The sequence below is a fragment of the Malaclemys terrapin genome, chromosome 1 (assembly GCF_027887155.1).
Source record: "Malaclemys terrapin pileata isolate rMalTer1 chromosome 1, rMalTer1.hap1, whole genome shotgun sequence".
NCBI lineage: Eukaryota > Metazoa > Chordata > Testudines > Emydidae > Malaclemys > Malaclemys terrapin.
The window spans coordinates 343,539,711-343,556,668 of NC_071505.1; the positions used below are offsets into that span (position 1 = coordinate 343,539,711).

The 16,958-nt window shown below is 45.5% G+C and overlaps 1 protein-coding gene across 1 annotated transcript in view; it reads left to right on the forward strand.

The window, feature by feature from the left end:
* Positions 1 to 16,958, forward strand: part of LOC128842975 (disintegrin and metalloproteinase domain-containing protein 20-like) — a 189,397-nt gene that overhangs the window by 60,423 nt on the left and 112,016 nt on the right. Inside the window, exon 8 of the mRNA XM_054039427.1 lies at positions 14,952 to 15,023. Coding sequence (XP_053895402.1) covers positions 14,952 to 15,023 — 72 coding nt within the window. The remainder of the gene's footprint in view (positions 1 to 14,951; positions 15,024 to 16,958) is intronic.

A 16,958-nucleotide genomic window follows, 5' to 3' on the forward strand; every position in this document is an offset into this window, starting at 1 on the left:
AAATGATAAAAAATATCAAGAGCAGAGTATCAGCTTCATTACAACTCTGACCCAGAGCCATGTTGAGAGAGAGGAGCTCTGCTCAAGTAGTAGCCTCTGGAGGCATTATGCCTATGCAGCTGAGTAGCAGCCGAATACTTCCAGGGCTCTTGGGAGAGCATTCTCACGAGTGATGCTTCATATATTTTTTTCTATAATGTAGCCTGCATTCCCTCAGTATTAAATTTCATCTATCTGTTAATCAGAAGCCAGAGCCATGGCAATATTCCCCATTCTACTTGATATACTCCATAGGGCCTGGTGTATCCCTTCAGTGTTTCTGCAGCACTGGCAGCCAAATTATGGCTGTCTCCTGCATGGCATGCTTAGGAGATAAGGCAGGGAGAGGAGCTCTCTATGCCTACTCCACCTCATGGCAACCCAGCACAGGTGCACTAAATTCAGACCTATGTCTGCCATGTCAGACCTTTGAGCTTTTAAGAATGGAAGAATAAATAAATATTGATATTGCTGATGAGAGTTAGCATAATATTGTACAGATCAGGGGGATTGTACCCTTAGCTCATAGTGTAGACATAGTCTGTATGTTTCATAGGGAGGCAAGCTATGGATCCTGCACCTGTGAAAGAGCTGTTCCTACTTGCTGCCACACTGTTGTTGGAGGATACAGACAGAGGGTCTGTGAGACCATAGTGGACTTTTCTGCAGCAGTTTCTATACTTTGGAAGGTGATGATGGGAAGTGGGGTTGTAAGGGAATTCATCCATGGCACAGTTGAGACTCTTGATGATTGTTGCACTATAGCTGAGAATTCTCTATATGTGGACTTGTGTGTCTGGTGCAGGACAAAAAGCACATCATCATGCAACCTGGAATCACCAGCAGTGGCTCCAGAGCTTCTGCCAGAGGAAGCAGATCTTCATAGAGCTGTGTGAGGAGCTTGTCCCCATCTTCCAGTGCCAGGATATGCAAATGAGGGACAGAATACCAGTCCAGAGGCAGATTACTCTTGCTATCTGGAAACTGGCTACATGTCCATAGCAAACCACTTTGATTTTGGCAAGTCAACTACCAACACTTTGGTAGTGGAAATTGGTGAGATAATTAATACTGTGGTTTATCCACTTGTGGTGCACATAACTATTGTGCCTGAAATGATAGCTGGCTTTCAGTGAATGGACTTTCCAAACCACACTGGGGCTATTGATGGCATGCACTCACGTGTCTATAGTTTGCCCACCACAAGGAGAACATTAATATGTTAACTTCAAATTATTCTACTCAGTTGTTCTGCAGGTCTTGGTTGACTACAAAGGTAGGATTATGAACACCAGCATGAGATGTACTGGCCTGGTGCATGATATCAGAATGCTGAGTAGATTTGGCATTTACCAATTTGGATAGGAAGGGGCTTTATTCCCTCCAAATGCCATGGTTATCAATGGGATGTCTGTGCCCACCTTTATTTTAGGGGATCCTGCTTGCCTCCTGTCATGGCTCATAAAATTGTATCCTGATCAGCCCCTGGCAGAAGAAGGTTTAATTATACATTTACCAGTTGTAGGATGATGGTAGAGTGTGTATTAGGGATACCAAAGGCAAGATGGCACTACCTGCAGAATAATTTGGATTCCATTGTGGCAAATGCTATCTATATTTTTGTGGCATGCTACACCCTGCACAACATCTGTGTGAATTTTTGCCTGGAGTGGGCTCAAGAAACTGATGATATATCAGAGGTTGGCAACCTCTGGCACGCGGCTCACCAGGATAAGCACCCTGGGGAGCCAGACCGGTTTGTTCACCTGCCGCATCAGCAGGTTTGGCTGATCACGGCTCCCACTGGCCGCGGTTCGCTGCTCCCGGCCAATGGGGGCTGTGGGAAGCCGCAGCCAGCACATCCCTCAGCCCGCGCTGCTTCTCGCAGCCCCATTGGCCTGGGATGGCAAACCGCGGCCAGTGGGAGCCACGATTGGCTGAACCTGCCGACGCAGCAGGTAGACAAACTGGCCCGGCCCGCCAGGGTGCTTACCCTAGTGAGCCGTGTGCCAGAGGTTGCTGACCCCTGATATCTAGACTGGATATAGGAAGATGGACAGTGCATCTGTGATCACTGGGGCTGGCTCCAGGAAAGTAAGGAAAATAAAGGATGCCTTGTTTGCCCACATCTTTGCAATAGGGGGCAACTTGCATGGAGAAATGTAATGATGAGTAGAATTGCAATATACATAGCTGTTGATTTGTTACTGCATTTAGATGTATTTTGGTACTTTTAATAAAATGTATGGATACAACTTTCTGACATCCTTTTTTCCCATTCACTCATGCCAGTGTATTGTGCAACCAAGCCAATCCATTAACAAAGTAGCAATGAAAAGCCACTGAAGGCATAAACAAAAGTGCAAAACAGTCTAGAAAAGAGCAAGTGTATATAAAAACTGCCTAGCTACAGTCCAAACAGTAGTCTCACTAATAGAGCAACTGAGTGTCAAAGTGTGTCTGTTCTATAGCTCCTTGAGTTGTGAGGGTTGCATGCAGTTGTACAGTAGTGGCATCATTGTCATGCTTCAGTTCATCTGAGCCTTTTCCCATGTTAGTTAAGAGTCCTGGTGCCTGCCTATTATTCAGCAGAAGCAGAAGGGCCTGTTAAGAAAATGAAAGAACAGATGTTTTTGTCCATGGAAATAAATGAATTATCTTCCCCGGCCTTTTCTTTGTGTTTCACAACATGACTAGGCCAAAGTTTCATACTATTATCATGTTAGTATGCTTTTATTCCATCTTTATACACTGACCTTTTCAGAAGCTCCTGCTATCCACATACCTGGACAAAAGGTACTCTATAGTAAGAATTTTTTATTTTTATTTTTATTTTTATTCTTTTCTTTTCTTTTTTTAATTTGGGACCTGGTTTTGGTGGTGGGGGAGCATTAGGGCAATCAGACCAGGAGCCTGTTATATTATTTCACGCCAAAGAAACCTTGGACATTATTAGTCTGTTGAAGGTCCCAGAGTAGAAGAGGAGCAACTTTGCCATGCCAGTGGAGAAACTCCTCCATATATCTATACGAAGGAGATTTTTTGTTGTCTGGTGCCTGACAACACAGCATGTCAATGAATGGAAAAGGCTAGTAAGCTACAGGAGCAGTCTTCGAAAATTTGTCCTGCCTAGGAATCTCAACAATGGTCAGCGTTTCTCTTGTAGGAAAGGTTTTCAAGCATTCCCTGCCAGAAATGGGAGAAAATACAGGCAAATATTAACAGGATGCTGAACTAGGATGTGCACTCACACAAATGGATAGGGCCAGGAGCCAAGTATCATCATCCCCAAGGGACTTTTCCACTTACTTCAGCTATTCGAATGGATGCTTCATCCTGGCCTCATCTGGAATACTGTGTCCAGTTTTGGGCCCCGCACTACAAGAAGGATGTGGAAAAATTGGAAAGAGTCCAACGGAGGGCAACAAAAATGATTAGGGGTCTGGAGCACATGACTTATGAGGAGAGGCTGAGGGAACTGGAATTGTTTAGTCTCCAGAAGAGAAGAATGAGGGGGGATTTGATAGCAGCCTTCAACTACCTGAAGGGGGGTTCCAAAGAGGATGGAGCTCGGCTGTTCTCAGTGGTGGCAGATGACAGAACAAGGAGCAATGGTCTCAAGTTGCAGTGGGGGAGGTCCAGGTTGGATATTAGGAAAAACTATTTCACTAGGAGGGTGGTGAAGCACTGGAATGCGTTACCTAGGGAGGTGGTGGAGTCTCCTTCCTTGGAGGTTTTTAAGGCCCAGCTTGACAAAGCCCTGGCTGGGATGATTTAGTTGGGAATTGGTCCTGCTTTGAGCAGGGGGTTGGACTAGATGACCTCTTGAGGTCCCTTCCAACCCTGATATTCTATGATTCTATTGTGAATGTCAAGCAAACTGTATGAGATACTGTTTTAATGCTAAAGGTGTCATTCTATTGCAATCTAGCAAAGTGATAGTTACAAAGAGAGCAGTGTATGCAGAAATATGCACTCATGATTGTTAAACCTATAATCCTCATCCTTTTTAATAATAAGCATATACTTAACAAAAATGAATATGTAGTTGCTTGTTTATATTTATAGCACATTTGGAATCCATTGAGGTGGAAGGGATGGCAGGGAACTAGTGTCATAGCCTGGAAATGAAATCCCTCCCACTTATGTTCCTATTTCCAGCATAATAATAAAGATGGTAGATACCACTTACCAGTCTGCAGCTGAGAGTCCTCCTGCATTGCTTCTCCCCCTCCAGGCTGTTCTCTGGGCTTATTCCTCAACAACTCTTTGAAATATGGCCTCAGGTCCACCCTACTGCATGATCTGTTCTGGGACCCATTCCAGCGATGTGTTCTGAAGTCTTTTCCTATGGCTTAGCCCATCGGCAGAAGGGCTATCTTCTGGTGCTGTCCTTATCTCCTCTGCCTTCAGTCTGAAAATCATCATACTATCCCAGTTCAGAAGCTAGTCATTCAGAACTGTATCCCAGTTCAGAAGCTAGTCATTCAGAACTTGAGGTGAAGGCAGTGGCAAGCATCCATTCGAATGCTTCATAGTAGAGGCCGGTAGTTGAAGATTTCCTGGATTTGCTGTTGTCATCCTTTTGCCTTACAGTAGGTGGTCTTGAAGTGCTTAATGCACTCCCTGCACTAGGTAGCAGTCCAAGTGAGCCCCATTCCACCAGCTTCTTTGAGATTTTTATATCGGTTCAGGTTTCTAATGGGTCTTCCAAAATCATGCTCCCTGCTTTCCTCAGAGGTTAACCAGAACCCTGGTGTGTTTCTTTGGTCAGCTTTTAGCACACCGGGTAGGCATCTTATATTGGCTCAGCTTGGCTGAGTTGTAGAAAATAGAGCAGGCTTTAGCTGCATCCTCACTGCAAAGTTGGCAGGTAAGAGTACACTTTAAAGCAAAAAACACATACCTTCATCTGTTCAGGCAAACATGGGTTCTTCTTCAAGTAGTGTTCCTACTGGTGGTCCACTTTAGGTGTACTGGAGCTTCCTTTGCCTTTGATCAGAGATTTCTCATATCAGTGTCTGTTTGGTCTGTGCATGCATGTTAGTCAGTCTCCTGCCCTATGTTATATAGCATTACACGGGCGAATTGCCATCAATTCCTTCTCAGCCACATCAACCTAAATGCCTTTCCTAAAGCTCTGTAGCTAGGACACCCTCCTGCAATGTAGGGGACCCAAGTTCATAAGCCTCTCTCCTCATCAGGCAAATTAGCCTCCTCCATGACACCTGAACCTGAGACAGAGCTCTGGCAGTGAGATTTCTTTAGCTTCAGTCCTTCTCCTTACTGTTAGTTAGTCATAGTGTTATTGTTAGTTTCCCTAGTTAGTAAATACTATTAATATAGGTTCTTTTCTTTTCTTTATGCTGTTTTTCCTGGTGAGGGTTGTGGCAGCAGCATGGATGGGGGTGGGGAGGGATAGCTCAGTGGTTTGAGCATTGGCCTGCTAAACCCAGGGTTGTGAGTTCAGTCCTTGAGGGGGCCACTCAGGGATCTGGGGGAAAAATCAGTACTTGGTCCTGCTAGTGAAGGCAGAGGGCTGGATTCAATGACCTTTCAAGGTCCCTTCCAGTTCTAGGAGATGGGATATCTCTATTTATTATTATTTCATGAGAGGAGGGAGGACCAAACTTCCTTTTCCTCCGCAACCATTTCCAGCTCCTCCTGGAAGATTCCCCAGCATTCCCAGGCCATCCAGGAGATCTAATCCCTCCAGTATGACCTGGGTCAGTCTTGGGGCCTCTACCCAGTGAGATTTGCCCCTTACATTTCCAACAGAATCCTCCCAGGGGGCATCCTTATCAGGTGCCCAAACCAACTCAACTGGCTTCTCTCAGTCCAGAGGAGTAGTGACTTTACTCCGGGGCCCTCCTGAATAGCTGAGCTCCTCTCCCTATCTCAGAGAGAAGCCCAGCCACTCTGCAGAGAAAGCTCATTTCTGCCGCTTGTATCCGCAATCTTGTTGTTTTGGTTATTACCCAAAGTTTATGACCATAGGTCAGGATGGGGACATAGAGCAACCTGTAAACCGAGAACTTCATCTGAAAACTCAGCTCCCATATCACCACCATGGATCAGTAAAGCACCTGCTTCACTGCCGCAACTACACCAATCCGCTGGTTGATCTCACAATCCCACTTTCCATCACTTGTGAACAAGACCCCCAAATACTTGAACTCGTACACTAAGGGCAGCTGCTCCCCGCTCACCTGAAGAGAGCAGTCCATTTTCTTCTGGGAGAGGACCATGTCTTCTGATTTGGAGGTGCTGCTTCTCATCCCAGCCACTTCATACACAGCAGCAAAATGTTTGAGTGTGCATCGGAGATCACAGTCTGAAGAAGCAAGAGGTACAACATCAGCTGCAAACAGCAAAGATGCCACCTTCGAGTCCCCATATTGGGTGCACTTCACAGCTCAGTTGTGCCTTGATATCCTGTCTATGAAAATCACAAACAGGAGTGGGGACAAGACACACCCTTGATGGCATTTTACTGCCGTATCGACCTCAGCATCAGAAATGGATCTTTCTGTTCTTAAACTTTTTATTTTTATTTTCTCTATATTGTATTTTGGTAGATACTAGTTAGTTAAGTATTAGGGGGTATCCGTTAGTCTGTATCTACAAAAGCAACAAGGAGTCTGGTGGCACCTTAAAGACTAACAGATTTATTTGGGCATAAGCTTTCGTGGGTAAAAACCGTTTTTACCCACGAAAGCTTATGCCCAAATAAATCTGTTAGTCTTTAAAGTGCCACCAGACTCCTTGTTGTTTTACTAGTTAGTTAGTAGTTCTTCTTTACTTGGAGGCTATGCCCACTTTGCCCAGCTTCAAATATTATCTGTTGTGGTGGGAGGCAATCCCAGTCAATGATAGGTATCCTGGCTGCATCCATTGCCTCAGGGAATTGCACATTGCCCAGAAGTGCAACTTTTAACTGGCATTGAAATCAAAAATACGAAAAAACAGGGAGATGAAGCATAATCTCCACATTTTGGAGAGCTATCTATACCTGGCTTCTGACCCAAGCCAAGGAACCCCTCCTGCACATCAGTCTCCTCGCAGGTATTCTGCGTCCACAACATTGGAGCCCCACACCTCCAAGGCATCTAAGAGGAAGACACACGACTCCTCTCATAAGCCCTTAAAAGTACATGCGCCATTTCACCAGGTAGAGGATATACCTCTAAAAAGCCAAGGTCATCGGTATTTTCAGCTGCTCCAACACCACCAGCACTTCTGTAAGGTACCCGCAGTGCTGTTGGTCTCTCAGGTACCCAGGACATAACTATATCCCAAAGTGGGAAGCCAGGGGCTCAGAGACCACTGGTACTGTTATCTGATGAGGATGGCAAGAAGAGCTCTTCCTCTGCTTCCTCAGCATGAAAAACCATGCTTGTGTACCAACCACACTTCACTTGGAGTACACAAGACCTTTGGTACTGTCACAGACCACGCTTCCCTCCGAGTGCCCAAAACCTACGGTACAATCAGTGTCCTTGGCCACAATTACCTCGGCACAGACTGCAGGCTCAGTACCAATAACACTCGCAGTACCACAGGATTCCCAGTTTCCCTGAGATCTGGCTGTATCTGAGACACCCAGTTCTCCACTCCTCGGCTCCAATCTGATGTTGCTACCAAGAACATTGAGATTGCCTTAACTTTGCCTGGTACCAACAGTTTCACTTCATATCTCTCCAAACACTCCAACATTCCAGAGTGAACTTGAGAAAGAGGATTCTGATGAAGACCTCACCTCGGTCTCAAGTGTCAGTTCAGGGTTCTCCCCTTCACTCCTGCTAAAGCTGCAACTGTTCACGGCCCACGATGTCCACGAACACCTTGCTGCTATGAGCACCCTTGGTTGCCTCCTCCTATGCCTTTATGCATCTCCTACCTGACCATATTGGACACCTTGGACAATTTTGAAGAGCATCAACTACCTACTGTCATAGGGAGGAGCAACCTGCATCATATACTCCCTCCAGGAGACTTGATCCTCCAGAGGAATTTGTCAAGGAACCGGAGGGCTAGAGCCCGTGAAGGGATTTCTCCTACAGTCAATATCTCCTCTTTATCTCCAGAAAAAAATAGGCATGCCTCCTCCTCCATCCCTGGCAGATGATTTTAACACTCCCAGTGTTACCTGAGGTTCTTTTAACCCAAAGCTCTTGGTAACTTTTACTCTGTGCGAGGTGGTATCAGGAAATAAATCAGGGGAGACACAGCCATTCAACCGATAGATGGCTGGCACAAACAGGTTAACACCAGAGTGCTTTCACTTAAAGCTAAACTTTACTTAGTCTCAAGCACTTACACACGTCCGCAACAGGTTAGTTAAACACTCTCAACCCTTGATAATTACCGAAGCTGAGCGTGGCTTTCGAGTGGCACTGTAACAGGCTTCAGCTGGCCAGGCATCTGTCTGCCAGTGGGGACCAAGATGTGCCCAGAGGGAGCATCCCTGAAGAGCCCATTCTGAGAAGTCCAGTTACCTCAAACTTTCCCCCCTTATTTATACATTAGTAATACAATGACATATCCCTTAAAGAAAACTTGCTAAGCAAGCAGTTTTTAAAGATCAAATTAGAGACTTTCTTATCATAGAATTGTAGAATATCAGGGTTGGAAGGGACCTCAAGAGGTCATCTAGTCCAACCTCCTGCTCAAAGCAGGACCAATTCCCAACTAAATCATCCCAGCCAGGGCTTTGTCAAGCCTGACCTTAAAAAACTCTAAGGAAGGAGATTCCACCACCTCCCTAGGTAACCCACTCCAGTGCTTCACCACCCTCCTAATGAAAAAGTTATTCCTAATATCCAACCTAAACCTCCCCCGCTGCAACTTGAGACCATTACTCCTTGTGCTGTCATCAGGTACCACTGAGAACAGTCTAGATCCATCCTCTTTGGAATCCCCTTTCAGGTAGTTGAAAGCAGCTATCAAATCCCCCTTCATTCTTCTCTTCTGCAGACTAAACAGTCCCAGTTCCCTCAGCCTCTCCTCATAAGTCATGTGCTCCAGCCCCCTAATCATTTGTGTTGCCCTCCGCTGGACTCTTTCCAATTTTTCCACATCCTTCTTGTAGTGCGGGGCCCAAAACTGGACACAGTACTCCAGATGAGGCCTCACCAATGTCGAATAGAGGGGAACGATCACGTCCCTCGATCTGCTGGCAATGCCCCTACTTATACAGCCCAAAATGCTGTTAGCTTTCTTGGCAACAAGAGTACACTGTTGACTCATATCCAGCTTCTCATCCACTGTAACCCCTAGTTCCTTTTCTGCAGAACTGCTGCCTAGCCATTCGGTCCCTAGTCTGTAACAGTGAATGGGATTCTTCCGTCCTAAGTGCAGGACTCTGCACTTGTCCTTGTTGAACCTCATCAGGTTCCTTTTGGCCCAGTCCTCTAATTTGTCTAGGTCCCTCTGTATCCTATCCCTACCCTCCAGCGTATCTACCACTCCTCCCAGTTTAGTATCATCTGCAAACTTCCCGAGAGTGCAGTCCATGCCATCCTCCAGATCATTAATGAAGATATTGAACAAAACCAGCCCCAGGACCGACCCTTGGGGCACTCCGCTTGAAACCAGCTGCCAACTAGACATAGAGCCATTGATCACTACCCGTTGAGCCCGACGATCTAGCCAGCTTTCTATCCACCTTATAGTCCATTGATCCAGCCCATATTTCTTTAACTTGCTGGCAAGAATACTGTGGGAGATTGTATCAAAAGCTTTGCTAAAGTCAAGGAATAAAACATCCACTGCTTTCCCCTCATCCACAGAGCCAGTTATCTCCTCATAGAAGGCAATTAGGTTAGTCAGGCATGACTTGCCCTTGGTGAATCCATGCTGACTGTTCCTGATCACTTTCCTCTCCTCTAAGTGCTTCAGAATTGATTCCTTGAGGACCTGCTCCATGATTTTTCCAGAGACTGAGGTGAGGCTGACTGGCCTGTAGTTCCCCAGATCCTCCTTCTTCCTTTTTTTAAAGATGGTCATCAATTTACCAGATATGATTTTTTTTTTCAGAATGTCCGTGCCTTAAGTCCCTGACAAACATTCCTGGGGGCGCATTTAGACAGACGTCCTGTTTTTCTAAAATACATAGCCATTTAAACATTCTCAGCAGGAAGGATGCGGTGTCAAGTTGCCCTGTCTATGGCACACCAAACCCCCTCCCCTCCTGTCTTGGTTATGCAGAGGTCGCTGCATGACCAATTTACTACCTGCTGACTTGGCTACTTTAGCAATAAGCAAGAATGGCTCAGTACGGCCTGCTAACTTGGCTACTGTTAGCAACAAGCGATAGTGGTTTAGGCACTTTACTGGTTTGCCAAAATCTCCCTGAACTGGGACTCCCTGCAGATTCCCCTCAAGGAGGTGACAGAGCCTCATCATAACCAGCTCACTATCCTCCACCCACCCCATCATCCCACATAGCCTTGCTTGTTATGAGGCACTTCTGGTCCCAGCGAAGATCACCTGATACACCCCAGCTTCCATTCTGTCTTCATGCGAAAGAGTGGATAAGAAATATTGTGTCCTGGCAAAGGACTGGGAATTTTTATTTTCCCATCTCTCCCCTACATCCTTGATAGTTCATGCAGTGAATGAATGTGGTAGGCAGCACCACGCTAAAATCGTGCCTTCTGACAAAGATCACAAGCATATGGACCTCCTGGGGAGGAAGTCTTATTCCTCAGCCTCTTTACTGTTTAGAATCGCCAATTATCAGGTGTAGATGGATAAATACAACTGCATGAATTATACAAAGTTGGTTTCAGAGTAGCAGCCATGTTAGTCTGTGACCGCAAAAAGAACAGGAGTACTTGTGGCACCTTAGAGACTAACAAATTTATTAGAGCATAAGCTTTTGTGGACTACAGCCCACTTCTTCGGATGCAAAGTTAAACTCTTTCATGTACCATGTGCCAATAGAACACAGAAAAAAGTACTAGACAATTATTGCGGAGGGCAGCTACTTGCCAGGACAGTCCTACACGCCTGCCTTGATACCGCTGACTGTTCGATTACTACAGTGGTGGTAAAGAGAAGAGCTTCCTGGCTCCAACTCTCTGGATTCTCAAAAGAGGTCCAGAATACAGTAGAGGAACCTTCCTTTTGATGGGTCTAAGTTGTTTGTAGATAGCACAGATGAATCCCTGCGAACATTGAAGGACTCTAGAGCTACTTTGCATTCTTTTGGTATTTATACACCCACCTACAAGAGAAAGCTCAGCAAGTCCCAGACGGCCCAGACATCCCACCCCATCCAATACCTTACCTCCTGGAGATCCTATGAGCCAAACCAAAAGAGACAGTGATTTCAGGGAAGGAAACCGTCCTCTTCTCAGCCTCCTGACCCACACTCATCCACCTGCAAGTAGCAATTTTTAATGGGTTGGTCGAGTGCTTGAATTGCCATCCTTATCCTCTTCAGCTGCACCAATTCACCAGCCTTCCTTCCTTCAGTGACCACCTTCACCACTTCAGGCAAGAGTGGGAATTGATCACTATGGACAAGTGGGTTTTGGAGATCCTCTCTCCACAGAATATACCATCCACTTTAGTTCACTTCCACCAAGGGATCCCCCTTCTCCATCCCTCTTTAGGAACCCCTCTCACAAATGCTTGTTTTGTCAAGAAATAAACTCTCTCTGATACTTGGGAGTTGTAGAAACAGTCCCCATGCAGCACATAAGGAATGGGTTTTATTCAGGGTACTTCCTGGGACCAAAAAAGAGAAGAAGATGGAGACCCATCCTAGACCTGAGAGTACTCAACACCTGTGTGAAGGAACAGAAATTCAGAATGGTGATTTTTGCAGTGATAATTCCATCATTAGAGCAAGGGGATTGGTTCTCAGGCCTTGACCTTGAAGAGATGTATTTCCACATTGCTATCCAGCCATACCACAAGCAATTCTTCCATTTCATTGCTGGCCAGGAACACTTTCAATACTGAGTACTCCCTTTATGCTTGTCATCTGCCCTGATGGACTTTTTGAAAGTCATGTTGGTAGTATCAGCTCAGCTCAGCTCCGCAGGAGGTAACTGAGTATTCCCTTACCTGGATGACTGGTTGCTGAAAGGCCGCTTCATGGAATTAATGTCTCAGGCAACTTGTGAGGCCATAGATCTCTTTCTTGATTGGGCCTACAACTCTACATGCAATAATCCACCTTGATCCCTGTACAAAACTAAGAATTCGTAGGGGCACATCTTAATTCAGTAACAGGAAGAGCCTACCTTCCTCTGCACAGGTTTGTGACTCTTTCTAACATAGCAAATACAATTCAGCTCAGCACCCAAACCACAGTCAGGAACTGTATTCAATTAGTGGGACATGTGGCAGCCACCACCTTTGTTACAGAACATGCCAGGCTTCAAATGCTCTGCCTTCAAGGGTGGCTCACAGCTATGTATTCACCAACCAGACAGTTTAAATATGCTTTTTCCATACCTACCTCTGTAAAACAATCCCTCAACTGGTGAAAAAGCCCTCACAACGTGTGCACAGGAGTCCCATTTGTGTGTCCTTCCACAATGGTCCACCATTCCAATGCCCTACTGCAGTATGGGACCTTAAATGCCTTACAAGACTGCCCTTCAAACTTCTAGCTACCTGTTCTCTGCTCCATTAATTAATGAAGACTGTACTCCTGATGGTCATAACATTGGCATGATGGGTTGGAGAAACAGAGGCCTTGATGACATACCTCTCCTCACAGTGTTTTTAAGGACAAGGTCATGCTGTGGCCCCACACTAAATTCTTACCTAAAGTTTCTTCCGAGTTCCATCAATCAGCCCATTCGCTTGCCTGTCTTCTACTCCAAACCACATCTAAATTGCCAGGAAGCACTGCTACACACCTTTGCCATTAGGAGATCCCTAGCCTTCTAGCTAGATAGGACAAAACTATTCAGAAAGACCCACTGGTTATTCGTCTTGCTAACAGACAGGTCAAAAGGGTCAGCAATCTCTAACCAGAAAATTTCCAAGTGGATATCAAGTTTAATTAATTCTTGTTACCAGTCTTTCAATATTCAGCCACCTTAGGAAATATGAACTCATTCTACAAGTTCCATTGCCACTTCTACAGGCTTGCTCAAGAATGAGTTGAGTATTGAAATCTGTTAAATTGCAACATGGACATCTATACATATGATCACCAAACACTGTGCTATAATTCATGACTCCGCCACTGATACTATCTTCAGCTTGGCTGTACTTTCCTCCATACTGGACTCAATTCTGAAGCCCCCTCCGCCTTAGAGGATATCACTCAGTAGTCATCTAGAGTGGAGCACCTGTATGGACACTTCTTAAAGAAGAAGAAATTGGTTACTCACCATGTGCAGTTATTGTGTTTCTTTGACATGTGTCCCCCTACATGTGCTCCACTTCCTGCCCTGCTTTCCCTCTGCTTCAGAGTTCTCTGCCATGGAGCTTCATGATACAGAAGGAACTTAAAGCAGTTTGTCCACTCAGTGCTATATAACAGTGGCACTGGGCACGAGACTGAATAATAAGCATGTGTGGACTGAACGGACACTGCTATGAGAATCTCTTTTGAAAGGCACAGGGGGCTCTAGCACACCTAAAGTGGAGCCCCCTAAGGGGGCCACATCTTGAAGAACCACAGTTACTGCACAGAGTAACCATTTCTTCAGAGCACATATAAGCATGTGACTAAGAGTTTTGTGTGTGTATGGTATTGGGATTTGGGCTAAAACTCATGTAAGAACACATGATGAGCCTTCACTGTGGACCTACTCTTTGGAGCAAATAATGTAATTTGTCGGATTGAAGACTGTAACTTGGAAAGCATTGTCTCTCAAAAGCATTAAAGAGTGATGGAGGATAACCAACTGAACATGAACTGCTAGTGCAATGCTGTTGCTAAATGAACTAACACAATAATTAGATGTTTAAATAGAGCAATATTGAGTTGGAGTAAGAAAGTGGTATTGCTTCAGTTTCCTGCATTGTTGCAACATTGCTGGAATACTGTGTCCAGTCCATTCTAAAAAGGGTATTGAAAAATTGATGAGGATTCAGAAAATACCTACAGGAATACCTGCCTTCCAACCAGGGATTTAAGAAGCTCAATCTAAGTAGTCTACCAAGGAAAAGGTTAAGGTTAAGCCCATAGCATTGGGAGATGATTTCTGATAGTAGAGGATTCTGTAGTCCAGTGGTCTCCAACCTTTTTATGCCCAAGGTAAGGTCAACCCAGGATCTCCCCCGCCCTTTCCCGAAAGCCCCATCCACTCCATCCTTCCCCCCCACCCCAGTCGCTCACTCTCCCCCACCCTCAATCACTTTCACCAGGCTGGGGCAGGGTGTTGGGGTTCGGGAGGGGGTTTGGGCTCTGGGCTGGGGCCAAGGGGTTCGCAGTATGGGAGGGGGCTCTTGGCTGAGCCTGGGGCAGGGGGTTGGGGTGCAGGAGGGGTGAGGGATGCAAGCTCCAGGAGGGAGTTTGGGTGCAGGAGGGGACTCTGGGCTGGGACAGAGTGTTGGGGTGCTGGAGGAGGGTATGGAGTGCTGGCTCTGGGAGGGAGGTCAGGGCTGGAGTAGGTGGTTGGCGTGCAGGAAGGGTTATGGGGTTCTGTCTCTGGGAGGGGCTCAGGGCTGGGACGGGGTGCAGGAGGGGGTTCAGGGTGCAGGAGGGGGCATGGGGTCCTGGCTCCAGGGGCTGGGGACTGAGGTGTGGGCTCCCGCTAGGGGGCACTTACCTCTTGCGGCTCCCGGTGGGCAGTGGAGCAGGGCTAAGGCAGTGAATTACAATTAATTTGGAAAGATTTTTCATGAAACAACTGCTGCTCTTTAAAGATCTCACATAGAATTGATTTTCTGTTCAGAATGGAGATTCTAATGGGTTTTGGTCTTTTTACTTCTAGTTTCTCTTTGAAGATTCCAATGAAACTTTGTTGACATTGAAGATGGTTCAATATATCCATTTGACAAGTGAGGTGAATTATTTACTCTTATTTATTATGGGCACAATTGTGACTGATGTTATACATCTACACTGGGGAATCAGAGGGCATAAGTTGCCCTCTTAGTCCCCTGCACTGGTTATCTGTATAGAGGGTAGAAGCTCTGGTATGGATTAAATCCAAATGATTTATTATTTTCTCCTATTGAAGGAAAAGCCTGTTATCATTTGAGGAGGAAATCTGTATTTTGGAAGAAAGCAAGCCAGCTTTGTTTCTGTACTCCCACTATTTATCATATTCATGTCCTTTTTTATAAGTTCTAACAGTTTTTTCTACTAGGTCATTGGAAGCTGGATGGTATGGGGAAATTTATTTGTTTTATCCCATTCGTGTGGGTACTCCTCTTTAGGTGAGTCTGAGACCCTGCACCTGTGATCAGAGATTCTTAGTAGCAGTACCAGTTTGGGCTACACATGTGCTCCCCCTGTCTCATGCTGCTCCCTGGTGTCTATATGGCACTGTGCGGCCAAACTCCCCATCACCGTGCCTCAGTGGGTCGCAACTGAGAATACCAAATTCAGGACAAACTGCTGAGAAATGGGGCAGACTCACCCCGAACTGGTGGTTATTCTTCAATAAGATATACCAAACCACCAACAAAAGTAAACTTCTGTCTCACTACACTAGCTAACAAGAAGTCAGAAATGCAGTCTCCCTAGGTAGCCAGCCCTGGTTTCACCACCCAAATAGGAGACTTAATGATGAGTGGTTAATTAAAGCCAATTTAAACAACAAAAGGGTTCTTCTGATCCCAAAGGACCAATCACATACCTGTTACATAACTGCACTCAGAAACAAAACAATGTACAACTTTAGAGCTTACAAGTCTACTCGGTCGTACTTCTTGTTCAGCCAATCACTAAGACAACGAAGTTTGTTTACATTTATGAGAGAGAATGCTGCCTGCTTCTGATTTACAATATCAACTGAAAGTATGGCACTGTTGTAGCCAGCTTTGCGAGGTTCCGCACTCTAGATGTCAGATGGGCATTAGCATTCTATATTGAAAGGATGACTGGAAAAAGGCTAATATAGTGCCCATCTTTAAAAAAGTGAAGAAGAAGAACCCAGGGAACTACAGACCACTCAGCCTCAACTGAGTCGCTGGAAAATTCATGGAGCAGGTCCTTTAGGAATCCATTTTGAAGCACTTGGAGGAGAGGAAGGTGATCAGGAACAGTCAACATGGATTCACCAAGAGCAAGTCATGCCTGACTAACCTAATTGCCTTCTATGATGAAATAACTGGCTCTATGGATATGAGGATAGAGATGGACATGATATATCTTGACTTTAGCACCTTATAGTCCACCTTTAGCAACGCTTTTGATATGGTTTCTCACAGTATTCTTGCCATCAAGTTAAAAATGTATGGATTGGATTATTGGACTATAAGGTGGATAGAATGCTAGCTAGATCATCAGGCTCAATGGGTAGTGATCAGCAGCTCAATGTCTAGTTGGCAGCTAGTATCAAGCAGAGTGTCCCAGAGATCAGTCCTGGAGCCGGTTTTGTTAAACTTTTTCATTAATGATCTGGATGATGGAATGGATTGCACCTTCAGAAAATTTGTGGATGATACTAAGATGGAGACAGAGGTACATACACTAGAGGGTAGGGATGGGCTCCAGAGTGACCTAGAAAAATTGGAGGATTGGGTCATAAGAAATCCGATGAGGTTCAACAAGGACTAGTGCAGAGTCCTGCACTTAGGATGGAAGAATCCCTTGCACTGCTACAGAATAGAGACTGGCTGGCTAAGCAGCAATTCTGCAGAAAAGGACTTAGGGATTACAGTGGTTGAGAAGCTGGATATGAGTCAACAGTGTGCCCTTGTTGCCAAGAAGACAACCGGCATATTGGGCTGCATTAGTAGGAGCATTGCCAGCAGATCGAGGGAAGTGATTA